The following is a 14545-nucleotide window of genomic DNA, read 5'->3' as shown; positions in this document are numbered from 1 at the left end:
TAAGTGGAGGTGTTCCACAAAGCAGTCACCCAGTGTGCATTTGGTCTCCCCAATGTAGAGGCGACCGTATAGTGAGTAGCGAGTACAGTATGCTAAATTGAAAGTAGTGCATGAAAATCGCTTCTTTATCTGAAGGAGTGTTTGGGGCCTTGGATGGTGAGGAGAGAGTAGGTAAAAGGGCAGGTATTAGACCTCCTGCAATTGCATGGGAAGGAGACAAGGTGTCGGGGGCGATGAAGGAGTGGACCATAGTGTTGCAGAGGGAACGACCCCTTTGGAATGCTGACAGGAGGGGAGGGGAAGATGTGCTTAGTGGTGGCATCATTGCTGGATAATTTGTTGTAATGGGGTGTAAACCCTTAACTCGGGCAGAAAGAATTGTACTTGTCTGTGTATCCAGGGCTGATGTTCAGCACCCCTCCTACCCTTGTTATCCTCCCTAAATCTCTCCTGCTGTGAAAACTTCCCAATTTGTATTTGTGCCCATCCCCTTGACTTTGCCATCTCATGTGGTCATGCTAGTCCCATCATTTCAATCACAGATAAGCCTATCTCTGATCACTTCCTTGTATCGCTCTCTACCCATATCCCCCTTCCACACCCCAACCCTACCACCTCCTGTATTTATCCCTGGAAAAAAAACTATCCTTCAATTCACTTCCAGCTGCACTTTCAAAATCCCAACTATCTAGCTTTGGCTTTCCATTCGCAACAACGTTTCAGCGCTCAACTGCACACTCACCTCCACCTTTGTCCTACTCCCTGATAAAACCATTTCACTCTCTCTCCTTGGCCATTCCTCCAGTACGGCCCACATCCCCACTCCCTTAAGTCCCAGCGAAGTAGACTTGAAAGGATGTGGCAGACAACTAGTTTAGCCATCCACTGCCAGATCTGGCTGGACCACTTAAAACACTATCAGGTCCTGCTGTTGTCTGCTAAAACTGCTCACCATTCCAGGCTCATCCTGGAATGCAAAAGTAACACCCGGCTTTTCCTCTACTGCAAGTCTCCTCCACCCTCATCTCCAATAATAAATGTGAGGGGCTCATGGATTTCTTTCGTCACTAAGATTGAGACCATCTGATCAGCTGCCTCCGCCGCATCTCTCCCTTCCACTAGCCCACCTGGCCAAACTTCCTCTAAAGTTCCCCCCTGCCCTAGCCCTGAACTCGCATCTTTCTGTAGTTTCTCTCCTATCTCCCCTCATGCCCCTTCTGAACTCATCTTGTCCATGAGACCCACCTCCTTCTCCCTCGATCCTATTCCAATAAACTGCTGACCACCCAACTTCCCTTCCTCCTCTCCATGTTAGCCGATATTGTTCACTGTTCTCTCTCTTCAGCTGTTGACCCCCTCTCCTTTTAAATCTGCCATCAACAGCCCTCTCCTCAGGAAAAGAAACCCTTTACCCCATCGTCATTGCAAACTACAGTGTCATCTCCAACTCCCTTACCTTTCCAAAGTCCGTGAACATGTTGCACTTCCCAAATCTATGTCCATCTTTCCCGGAACTCGATCCTTGAATCCCTCCGATCAGGTTGCCACCCCTGCTATAGTACTGAAACAGCTCTTATCAAAGTCACAAATGACATCCTGTGTGACTGTGACAAGGGTAAACTATTCCTCCTCATCCTTCTCAACCTGTCTGCAGCCTTTGACACAGTTGACCGCACCGTCCTCCAGTACCCCTCTACTGTCATCCAGCTGGGTGGAACTGCTTTCACCTGATTCCATTCTTATATATGCTAATGACACCCAGCTCTACGGGCCAAGTGCTGGAAAATGGGATTAGAATAGAGAGGTGCTTGATGGCTGGCACAGACATGATGGGCCAAAGGGCCTGTTTCTGTGCTGTATAACTCTGACTCTAAAGGCCTCCTCGGGTATGCAAATGAGACCCGATCCAGTCCAAGTCCTTCCATTTTTTTCCCGCGCTCGACCCGACAATCAGTTAACCTACCTTTTCGTTTTTCACTTTGTTCCTTACCTGCACAAGCTTAAAATAACTGTAACAAAACCACCTTTAAAGTCCAAAAAGTAAATTTAAAGTCACTTACCTGAGCTTGTGATAGAGCGTGTCCAATCTGGCCCGACCTGACCCTGAATGCCGGACCCGGAAGTGCAACCTGACCTGACCCGAACCCGACACATCTCACGGGTTCGGGTCGGGTGGCAGGCCTTTACCCAGCTCTACCTCAACACTAGCTTTCTCGACTCTTCTGCTGTTGCTAAACTGTTGGACTGCTTATCCGACATCCAGTAGTAGATGAGCAGAAATTTCCTCCAATTAAATATTGGGAAGACTGAAGCCATTGTTTTCGGTCCCTGCTCCAAACTCCATTCCCTAGCCACTGACTCCATTCTTGTCCTTGGCAACTGCCTGAGACTGAACCAGACTATTTGCAGCCTTTGTGTCACATTTGACCCCAAGATGACCTTCTGACCACATATTGTGCCATCACTAAGACTGCATATTTCCATCTTCATAGCATCATCTGACTTTGCCCCTGTCTCAGCTCTTCTGTTGCTGAAACCCTCATTCATGCTTTCATTACCTCTAGGCTTGACTATTCCAACATACTCCTGGCTGATCTCCCACATCCTACCCTCCTGAAGTCATCCAAAACTACTGTCCATATTTTGACTCGCACCAAGTTCTGTTCCCCTATCACCCCTGTGCTCACTAACCGATGGCTTCTGGTCAGGCAACGTCTTGATTTAAAAATTTTCATCCTTGTTTTCGAATCCCTCCATGACCTCGCCCCTCCCTATCTGTAAACCCCTCCAACTCCGTAACCCTCCAAGATATTGCACTCATCTAATTCTGGCTTCTTGAGTATTCCTGACTTTAATCGCTCCACCATTGATGGCCATGCCTTCAGCTGCCTAGGACCTAAGCTCTGGAATTTCTTCCCAGGGCGGCACAGCGGTTAGCACTGCAGCCTCACAGCTCCAGTGACCCGGGTTCAATTCTGGGTACTGCCTGTGTGGAGTTTGCAAGTTCTCCCTGTGACCGCGTGGGTTTTCGCCGGGTGCTCCGGTTTCCTCCCACAGCCAAAGACTTGCAGGGTGATAGGTAAATTGGCCATTATAAATTGCCCCTAGTATAGGTCGGTGGTAGGGGAATTGAGGAAAGGTGGGGATGGGGTAGGAATATGGGATTAATGTAGCATTAGTATAAATGGGTGGTTGATGGTCGGCACAGACTCGGTGGGCCGAAGGGCCTGTTTCAGTGTTGTATCTCTAAATAAAAATTTAAAAATAAATAAAAAACCTCTCCACCTCTTTACTTTACTCCTTAAAACACTACTTCATTGACCAAGCTTTTGGAGATCTGACCTAATATCTCCTCATGGCTGGGTGTCATATGTGTTATAATGCTCCTGTGAAGTGCCTTGGGATGTTTTATTACGTTAAAAGCACTATATAAATATAAGTTATTGGAGGGAGCAAAGAGAAGGTTGGGTCTGAGGGGAGGACTCAATGGTACAATCGTCATGATGTCTTTCAGATGAGACATTAAACCGAGGGCCCCGTTGCCCCCTCTGGTGGATGTAAAAGATCCCATGGCACTATTGGAAGAAGAGCAAGTGAGTTCTTGCCAATATTAATCCCTCAACCAACACCACTGCAGGTTATCTGGCCATTTTCACATTACTATTTGTGGGAGTTTGCTCTGTGCAATTTGGCTGCCGCAATTCCTGAATTGCAACAGTGACTATGTCATAAGTTCTTCATTGGCAGTGAAACGCTTTGGGCCGTCCTGCGGGTGTGTAAGGTTTTGTATAAAGCAAGTTGCTGTTTGATGAATCTGAATTTGGCCCATTTTGGCTAATAGATGCATCAATTTTTTTCCTGCAGGCGAAACCACATCTACAGGGTTCCCTATCATCACATTACCACACTCTCTCCAGCACTTGACCGAGGGCTTCACACCACTGGTCTGTGGGGCAATGGGTGTGGCCACGGACCGCACCAGAGACAGGTCTGAGGAAGTTTGCAGCGTCGCTCCCCCTGCATTAAGCCTGCGATCAGGGGGTGAGACAGGGATGCTACAGCAGAGAGAGTTATTTGCCGTACCAGGGAAACCCAACCCATTGCCAGCCAGCAGGTGCCAGAAGGATCCAAGGTTTCCTGAGAAGGAGCGCAAGAGCCGGGCGAGTGATCAGGTGGTCGAGTTATCTTTGACCCCCTCGGAGAGCAAAGGTGGGAAGAAGAAGAAATTCAGGAAGAAGAAGTCGCCTCGGGTGGAGCAAGCAGGTGACAACAGCGACACGGAGCAAGACAGTGAGCATTTCCGGCCCCCTCGTAAGCTGAAAAACAAAAGGATGCCCAAGGCAAAAGTCACGACCTCGACCCACAGAGGGTCAGAGGGCACCTCTGTCTCCAAGGAAAAGGGCCGACCGAAAGGGGAGAGTGAAATGGCGAGTGCCTCCACAGACAGTGATTTCTCCGTGGAGTTGGTGGAAGTCACCAAACCCCAGTTAGAGGTGGTCGCCATTGAGTCTCTGGAATCGGCTGATGAGCAGCCTGACAGCCCCTCCAAGGGGGAGCAGTTAATCGCAGGTCGATGCGCCACTGACCAACCCAAAGCGGGTTACGATGAGGTGACTTCAACCAGTGAGATGGGGACAAGCTGCACCAAAGGCGTCACCAAGAGGTGAGATTCATGGCAGTTTGTAGGATGGGCCCAGCAATCAGAAAATCCTCATCGTAGTGTTCAAATCATCCATGGTTTCGCCTTTCCCTGTCTCTATATTCTCTTCCGAGATATGTGTACTCTTCCGATTTTGGCCGCGTGATTTTAATTGCTCCACCATTGGTGGGTGGGCCTTCAGCTGTCTAGGCCCTAAACTCTGGAAAACCTACCTCTTTGACCCAGCTTTTGGTTACTTTTCTGAATATCTCCTTCAGTCCCTCGAAATCATATGTTGTTCTGTAAGGCTTCTATGCAGCACCTTGAGAAGTTTTACTACATTTAAGGGTGCTATCTAAATACACGTTCCGCCTGAGCAGACTACAGCCAGTCTCGGCTGCTGCCAAATTGAGTGGATACAGTTGCGCTCAGTTGTGACATCAAGCAGTGTCCTGCAGTCTGGCCTCACAAAGGAGAGGGCTGATGCGGACATTGTAGTAAAAGAGGAGTGTGAAGTATTAGATATGATAAGCATAATGAGAGAGGAAATACTAGAGGGTCGGACATCCTTGAAAGTGGGTAAACCGCCAGAGCCGAATGGGTTGTATCCCAGGTTGTTGAAGGATGCCTGGGAGGAAATAGCAGATGCTCTGAAGATCATCTTCAAATCGTCTCTGGATACAGGCGAGGTACCGGAGGTTTGGAGGTCTGCAAATGTTGTACCATCATTTAAAAAGGATGCGAGGGAAAGACCAAATAATTACAGGCAGGTCAGTCTGACCTCGGTGGTGGGTACATTATTAGAATCAATTCTGAGAGACAGGATAAACTACCACTTAGAAAGGCACGGATTAATCAGCAATAGCATGGATTTGTTAAGGGAAGGTCGTGTCTTACTAACTTGATTGAGTTTTTTGAGGAAGTAACAAGGAGGATTAATAAGGGTAGTGCAGTGGATGTAGTCTACATGGATTTTGGTAAGGCATTTGACAAGGTCCCACATGGCAGACTGGTCAGAAAAATGAAAGCCCATGGGATACAGGGCAAAGTGGCAAGTTAGATCCAAAATTGGCTCAATGACAGGAAGCAAAGGGGAGTGATCGATGGATGTTTTTGCGAATGGGAAGCTGTTTCCAGTGGCATTCCACAGGGCTCAGTGTTGGGTGCCTTCTTGTTTGTGGTATATATTGATGATTTGGGACTTAAATGTGAGAGGCATGATTGGGAAATTTGCAGATGACACAAAAATTGGCCGTGTAGTTGATAGTGAGGAGGATAGCTGTAGATTCCAAAATGATATCACTGGTTTGGATGAGTGGGTGGAAAAATGGCAAATATAATTCAATCTGGAGAAGTGTTAGGTAATGCATTTGGGGAGGGCAAACAAAGCAAGGGAATAAACAGTAAACAGGAGGATATTAAGAGGGGTAGAAGAAATGAGAGACCTTGGAGTGCATGTCCACAGGTCCCTGACGGTGGCAGGACAGGTAGAGGGAGTGGTAAAGAAGGCATATGGAATGCTTTCTTTTATTGGCCGAGATATAGAATACAAAAGCAGGGATGTAATGCTGGAACTGTATAAAACACTGGTTAGGTCACAGCTTGAGTATTGTGTACAGTTCTGGTCACCACATTACAGGAAGGACATAATTGCTCTGGAGAGAGTACAGAGGAGATTTACAAGAATGTTGCCAGGGCTTGAAAGTTGCAGCTATGAGGAAAGATTGGACAGGCTACGGTTGTTTTCCTTGGAACAGAGGAGGCTGAGGGTGACTTAATTGAGGTGTACAAAATTATGAGGGGCCTAGATAGAGTAGACAGGAAGGACCTGTTTCCCCTAGAGGAGAGGTCAATTACCTGGGGGCACAGATTTAAGGTGATTGGTAGAAGGATTAGAGAGGACATGAGGAAAACCTTTTCACCCAGAGGGTGGTGGGTGTCTGGAATTCACTGCCTGGAACAGTAGTGGTGGTAGAAACTCTCTTAAAAAAGGTACCTGGACATGTACTTGAAATGCTGTAACCTGCAAGACTATGGACCAGGTGCTGGAAAGTGGGATTAGATTGGGCAGCTAGTTTTTTTGTCGGGCAGACACGATGGGCTGAATGGCCTCCTTCTGATGCCGTAGCTTTTCTATGATTCTATGACTGTACAGCTGCAGCACTGCCAGGCACCTCGGGCCTGTAGAATTGCACCCAGTAGCAGTCAGTGCCTTAGCGAGCGTGACACACTGATTCATTTTCATCACCCTAGAACGAGGAACGCTACAAGGAAGAATGAACTTGCATTTATATAGTACCTTTCACAACCTCACGATGTCTCAATGAAATACTTTTGAAGTGTTGTTACTGTTGTAATGCAGGGAAACGCAGCAGCCAATTTGTACGCTAACAAATTTACACAATCAGAAATGAGAATGAGCCACTACCAAAGGCATCTTCCCCTCCCTTCCCCTGTCAGCATTCCAAAGGGATCGTTCCCTCCGTGACACCCTGGTCCACTCCTCCATTACTCCCACCACCTCGTCCCCTTCCCACGGCACCTTCCCCTGCAATCGCAGGAGTTGTTAATACCTGCCCATTTACCTCCTCTCTCCTCACTATCTTAGTCCCCAAACATTCCTTTCAGGTGAAGCAGTGATTTACTTGTGCTTCTTTCAATGTCGTATACTGTATTCGCTGCTCACAGTGTGGTCTCCTCTACATTGGGGAGACCAAACGCAGACTGGACAACCTCTTTGCGGAACACTTCCGCTCAAACCGAAAGCATGACCCCGAGCTTCCGGTTGTTTGCCATTTCAACACTCCCCACTGCTCTCATGCCCACATCTCTGTCCTGGGATTGCTGCAGTGTTCCAGTGAACATCAACGCAAGCTCGAGGAACAGCATCTCATTTTCCAATTAGGCACACTATTGCCTGCCAGACTGAACATTGAGTTCAATAATTTCACAGCATGATGGGGCCCCCCCATTTTACTTCTATTTTTAGTTATTTTTTTAATTTTTTTTGATCTTAGTTTGTTCAGTTTTTTCATGTTTGTGCTTGTGGCTGTTCAGTTTTCATTCCATTAACATCCTATCTGTACTAATGCGTTGTCTTTCAACACAGTATTAACATATTGTTTCCCTTTGCTCCACGACCTCCTGGTCAGTTATTCTCTGTGACCTTGTCCTAGCTGTACCTTCTCCTTTGTTATCTCTTGCCCCATCCCTGCTTTACTTGCTTAAAACCTTTCACATTTCTAATATCTGCTAGTTCTGAAGGATCACTGACCTGAAACGTTAACTCTGCTTCTCTCTTCACAGATGCTGCCAGACCTGCTGAGTATTTCCAGCATTTCTTGTTTTTATTTCAGATTTCCAGCATCCGCAGGATTTTGCTTTTATTTTAATGAGAGAATGATGGTGGTTGAGGGTTAAATAAATATTGGCCAGGTCACCAGGAGAGCTGCCCTGCTCATCTTTTAATACTGCCATGGGATCTTTTACATTCACCTGAGAGGGTAGATGGGACCTGAGTTTATCAGCTAAACTGAAAGAAGACAACTCTAACAGTGCAGCATTCCCTCAGTACTGCACTGGAGTTTCCATCTGGATTATGTGCTGAAGTCTCTGGAGTGAGACTTGAACCCGCAGATTTCTGATTCAGAGACAAGAGTGCTAACCCTGAGCCATGGCTGATATAAAGTATAACGTACTATGTAGATAGGCTGAGATGAAGTAGGGTAGGAGGAGGGTCATGCAGAGAGTAAACACCGGCAGAGACCCCTATTCTGCACTGTCTGTTCTGTGTAATACAATGTGACAGCATATGTCCACCATACCAATGTGCCATCTTCATTTTCTGTTTTTAAACAGTGTGGCTGAGACTCAGACTCCTGTGTCATCACTGAAAGGATCAAGGAACACATCAGGTATCAAATTATAAAATAGGAGGCTTGAGAGCTTAGTCGTGATAGTTTGAGGAACAGATGTGTGTTTCTCTGTGTTACCGCTGATATGTCTCTCTTCTTAGAAGTGTCCTCTGATGGCGGGGAAGAGGAAGATCCCACCGAGGGAGCCTTTGAGGCTCACCAGGCAGCTGTGAATGCCATGCAGATATACAATGGCCATCTCTACACCTGCTCTGCTGATAAAACTGTGCGCGCCTATAATCTTACGGTAAGAGCAGTCGAGAGATTCCAGTCGTCTATCTGTATTTGTCTGGACTGTGGAGACTGACCAAATAATTCATCTTTTTGTTTAAATGGAATTCTGGTTGCCAACGTTTTGGGGACCTTATTCCACAGTTTTGTCCTTTTCCCATGATGGCTGCAAATGATTGATTTTTGGCTGTGAAGAAGGGAGCAATAAGTTGCGTCTAACTAATTGTTGATGCAACTGGATTGTTGAACCTCATTGCAGCCTTTCCTCGGCTCCTGTACCATTCAAATAATGGGCTAACCCAATACTTCAAGCCATCCTCCAACTGTGGCCGACCCAATGTCTTGTACGTATTCTTCATCATCTTTCCTTTGTGTTCTTCCTATATGGAAAAACTCCTTTGCCCTTTTTGAATATGATGGACATCAGTTCTGCTAACCATAACACAGTTCACCTACTGTCTACTCTGCAGTTTCATCATCCTCAATAAAATGAAGCACATTAACACAACATTAACATTAAAAAATGAAGTTTGCTTCTACCATGTGTGTATCCAAAGTTATTAAAGTTTAAAGTTGCATGAGAATTTTATAAACACCCTGAAAAGATAGGTATGTTTTTATATTCCTTCATGGGATTTGGGCTTCACTCATAAAACCAGTATTCATTGCCCATCCCTAGTTGCCCTTAATTGCATGCCTTGCTAGGCCATTTCAGAGGCAGTGAAGAGTCAGCTACCTGTATATGTATCTATAATATAGATCGATAACAATACGAAAGTATGAGGTTTGACAAACATCAAGGAAGACTGTAAAAGGCTGCTTGGCAGATCAGTGGAATGGGCAGATAGGAGTAGGTATAATTTAATGTGGAGTAGTGTGAGGAGAAAAACAAAGGAATTGTATTTGCTCAATGGAAAGATAGTGAAGGTTGTGGATGACCTCGGGGGTTCAAATGTATAATTCCTTGAATGCGCGAGTAGGTAAAGCATAAAAAGACCAACAACAATTTAGGTTCTATAAATGGAGTAAAGAAGTGATTGAATTTAGACGAAGCAGTGATTTTGCCACAGTTGGAGTGCTAGACGCAGTTCTGGGTGCCCCATCACAGACAGGACATTAAAACCATAGAAAGCAGTAGATTCACCAGGATGATGCCAGGGATGGGAAACCGTAGTTTTGAAGAGAAACATGAGACATCGAGACTTTCCACAGGAGCAGAGAAAGTGAAGGGGAGAGTTCCTGGAGGTTTTTAAAACAATGAACAGTTCTGACAATGAATAGGGAAGGACTCTTTCCTCTGGTTGAGTCAGTGATGAGAGGTCATTGTTAATTGTTTATTAATTGAGTGTTGTATTCAGGTGGTGGGCATGAACTGGTGATTCACTAGTGCTACATGTAGGAGTAGATTGAAACTGTGGGTGTTGGGTTTGGAGGTGCATGTTTGTAATGTGTATCACTGTAAAACAGAAGCTTATAAGTGTGTAAAGATTGGGCTCCGGTTCTATCCTTCACTGCCTGACTATTTGGAATAGAGCAGTCATTGCATGAAAATTATCACAGAGGAGAGGAGGTAGGTAGGTGCGATTTCTTTACATAAGAATTGTTGAAGCTTGGGGTGCTCCTGCTACAGGGAATGTTTGTTGCAGACACTATAGCATCTTTTTAAGGGAAAATTGGATAGATATTTGAGGCAAAGAATAATAGAGGACTGTGGAAAGAGTGTGGGGCAGTGGGATTGCTCCAACAGAGAGCTGGCACAGGCACAATGGACCAAATGGCCACCTGCTGTGCTGTAATCTCTCTCTACTCCAGTGTTTACTGCCGTGGGAGCTAACGCTCCAGGCCAGCCTGAGAGCTGATCCAGAGGTTCAGGACCTGTCAACGATGCAGCAGTAGCCAGTCACTGCTTTGTGTTTTACAGGTCAGACATTTTACCATTGAGCATTATGAAGGAAATGACTGGTGCTTTCATCCTGCTGTTTCCTTGTGAAGCCCTGACTTGTTTCTCCTCCTAAACGCGTGGTTAAACACGGCATTGATACCAGGCTTTGTGTTTGCATTGTTTCAGAGTCGGAAATGTGTAGGTGTCTTCGAGGGTCACGGTACAAAGGTGAACTGCTTGCTGATCGTCCACCTGCAAGGGAAAATGGTGTGTCTATATACGGGATCCAGTGACCACACTGTGCGATGCTACGATGTGAAGGTGGGTCAAAACAGCACATTATGGATCCATCAACCTGGTCTCATTAACACCAAAAGAAAACATTGGAACAGGAGGAGGCCGTTCTGCACCATGGCAACAGGAGGAGGAGCCATTCCGGCCCTCAAGCCTGTTCTATTCAATTAGCTCACGTTTGATTTCTACCTCCACGCCCATTTACCTACTGCAGCTTCCTTAATGTTGAACAAAAATGTTTCAATCTCAGTTCTGAAATTTTCCATTCACTCGCAGCCTCGACAGCTTTTTGCGGGGCGAGTATTCCAGATTTCCACTACCCTTTGAAGAAGTGATTCCTGATATCACCCCTCAATGACCTAGCTCTAATTTTAAGGTTATGCCCCCTTGTTCTGGACTTACCCACCAGTCTCTTTCCTTAACTCCTTTAATCATCTAAAATATCTGAATTATATCACCCCTTAATCTTTTATACTCATGGAAATATGAGCGTAGTCTATGCAAACAGCGGACTAATGTGTAAAGTGTTCACATTGATTGAAAAGCATTGTGCTCACGCAGAGAGGCAGAGCTGGCAGCCACCTCCTGTACCTTGTGGGCAGAAGCATCTAGTCTGGTGAACTGCTCTACCTGAGGTTGAAAGGAAATGAGCTGCAGAGACCAGGAGGATTTGCCTACTTCACTCCCTACTGGGTAGTGTTTTCAGTGCCCTGCACTGAGCAAGGGAAATCAGTCACCTTCCTGCTACTGAGAGTGGCCATGTGGAGTTCTTAGGATCTGTGATTAAAGGTACTGCCAACACAGGCTGCCCAGTCTCAGAGCTGAGGGAGAAGGGAGGCATGATGAAATTGGTGAGCTCTAGGCACAGCTGTTTGACTGTATTCATATGTGTCTTTCAGGCGTAATGGGGTGCACATTATGTCAGATTGCACTTGTTTGGGGGACAGGAGAGGCAGCTCCTTTGTGTACTGTTGCCTGACCATTAATGGACGGCTCAAGTGGTGTTTGGCCCTGCTGTAATTGCTGGACCTTGTACTCAGATCCTTTGCAAACTCTGCTTTCTTTTGAAACAGAGCAAAATGCGCCTGGACCAGTTCACGTTGTCAGACCGGGTGCTGAGCTTGCACAGTCGATGGCGTATCCTGTACATTGGGCTGGCCAATGGCACTGTGTTTACCTTCAGTGTTAAGGTAAGTACTCGGATACATTCACCAGTATATCCTCCACTCGGATACATTCACCAGTATATCCTCCACTCGGATGCCCTCCCTAGTCTATTGTCCTCTCAAGTGGAAGATTTTTAAAGGAATAATTATTAATGTTCTCTGAGCCGCATCCTGTTTGCTCCCACTCAGTGAACTTGAGGTATCCAAAACTTTGCTGCAATATCATACCTCGCACCAGGTCCTGTTCACCCATCACCCCTGTGCTCACTGACTTACATTGGGCTCCCATTCTGGTAATGACTCGATTTAAAATTCTCATCCTTGTTTTCAAATCCTTTCATGGCCTCGCCCCTCCCTATCTCTTTCATCTCCTCCAGTCCCACAGGACTCATCTCTGCGCTCCTCTAATTCTGGCCTCTTGTGCATCCCCGATTTTAATCACTGCACCATTGGTGGCTGTGCCTTCAGTTGCCTCAGCCTTAAGCTCTGAAATTCCCTCCCTAAACCACTCCACCTCGTTTTCCTCCTTTCAGGCGTTCCTTAAAATTATCTCTTGACCAAGTTTTTGGTTACCTGTCCGAATATCTGGTTTTTGCCTGGTGTCAGTATTAGTCTGATTATGCTTCTTCTGTGAAGTGCCTTGCAGCATTTTATGATGTTGAAGGTGCTGTATAAATACAAGGTGTTGTTGAGGCAGAGGGAAACAGTGGGTGGGCTTTGTGGAAACAGAAGGGAAAAAGAGAATTGCATGAGGGTTTAAACTTGCAATACAGTTCGCATTTATACAAGTCCTGAAGTTACGGTGAACCTTTATAAAACACTGGTTCGACATCAACTGGAGTATTGGGTCCAATTCTAGGCTTCTCACTGTACGAAGGATGTAGAAACATAAGAAATAGGAGCAAGAGTATAGACCATATGGCCTATCGAGCATGCTCCATCATTCAATATGATCATGGGCTTCAACTCCATTTTCCTGTCTATACCCCATAACCCTCGATTCCCTGAGAAACCAAAAATCTGTTTCTCCCAGCCTTCATGGAACATCCAGTACCCTCTGGGGTAGGGAATTCCAAAGATTGAGTGAATAAATTTCTCCCCATCTCAGTCCTAAATGATAGTCCCCTTATCCTGTGACTGTGCTCCTTGCTTTTGATTCGCCAGCCAGTGGAAACAACCTCTGTGTCTACCTTGTCAAGCCCCTTCAGAATCCTGTCAGTTTCAATGAAATCACCTCAACCTCATAAGAGTATAGACCCAATTTACTCAGCGTCTGATCATAAGACAACTCTCATCCCAGAGACCAATTTAGTGAACCTTTGCTGTACTGCCTCCAATGCAAGTGTATCCTTCCTTAAATATAGAGACCAAAACTGCACCGTGTTCTAGGTTGGGTCTCACCAAAGCTACAATTGTAGCAAGATTTCTTTATTCGTGTACTCTAATCCTCTTGCAATAAAGGCCAACGTGGCATTTGCCTTCCTAATTGCTTGCTGTACCTCCCCACAGCTTGCATTTCCACCTATCTTTGTACCATCAGTGAACTTGGATACATTGCTCTTGGTCTGTTCATCTAAGTCATTAATATATATTGTAAATAGCTGAGGCCTCAGCACTGATCCTTGCAGCACTCCAGTAGTCACAGCCTGCCAATTTGAAAATGCCCCATTTATGCCTACTCTTTGCTTCCTGTCTGCTAACCAATCCTTTATCCATGCTATTATATTACCCCAACTCTATGAGCCCTTATCTTGCCTATTAACCTTTCGTGTAGCACCTCGTCAAATGCCTTTTGGAAATCCAGATATACTACATCTACTGGTTCCCCTTTATCTACCCTACTAGTTACATCGTCAAAAAACTCTTAATAAATTTGTCAAACGCTATTTTCTTTTTGTAAAACCATGTTGACTTTTCCTGATATACTATGATTTTCTTAGTGCATTATTAAGACTTCCCTTAATATATTCCAGCACTTCCCTGACAACTGATGTCAGGCTAAATGGCCTGTAGTTCCCTGTTTTCTCTCTCCCTCCTATCTTGAGTAGAGGTGTTACATTTGCTAACTTCCAATTTTCTGGGACTGTTTGAGAATCTAGGGAATTTTGGAAAATCATAACTAGTGCTTCCACTATCTCTGCAGCTATCTCTTTTAGAACCCCTGGCCTAGGCCATCACGTCCTGGGGGTTTGTCGCCTTGTAGTCCCTTAAGTTTCTCCAAAGCTTTTTCTCTGATGTTAATTAACTTAAGTTCCTCACTCTTATTAGCCACTTGGGGGGGTTACCCTCTATTTCTGCTGTGCAATTTGTGTCTTCTGCTGTGAAGACAGACAAAATATTTGTTCAACTTCTCTGCCATTTTCTCATTTGCCCTGATAATTTCTCCTGTCACTGCCTTTAGGGGACAAAGGTTTACTTT

The 14545-nt window shown here is 45.6% G+C and overlaps 1 protein-coding gene across 1 annotated transcript in view; it reads left to right on the top strand.

The window, feature by feature from the left end:
- The window catches only part of znf106a (zinc finger protein 106a), an 82196-nt gene that overhangs the window by 42175 nt on the left and 25476 nt on the right, over positions 1-14545 (top strand). The window contains exons 11-15 of the mRNA XM_068039718.1: positions 3865-4663; positions 8498-8553; positions 8655-8800; positions 10853-10987; positions 12034-12150. Coding sequence (XP_067895819.1) covers positions 3865-4663; positions 8498-8553; positions 8655-8800; positions 10853-10987; positions 12034-12150 — 1253 coding nt within the window. The remainder of the gene's footprint in view (positions 1-3864; positions 4664-8497; positions 8554-8654; positions 8801-10852; positions 10988-12033; positions 12151-14545) is intronic.

Source organism: Heterodontus francisci, chromosome 9 (assembly GCF_036365525.1).
Source record: "Heterodontus francisci isolate sHetFra1 chromosome 9, sHetFra1.hap1, whole genome shotgun sequence".
NCBI classification, from domain to species: Eukaryota; Metazoa; Chordata; class Chondrichthyes; order Heterodontiformes; family Heterodontidae; genus Heterodontus; species Heterodontus francisci.
The sequence above is the reverse complement of the archived record's forward strand: the minus strand, read 5'-3'. Positions and strand labels throughout refer to the sequence as shown.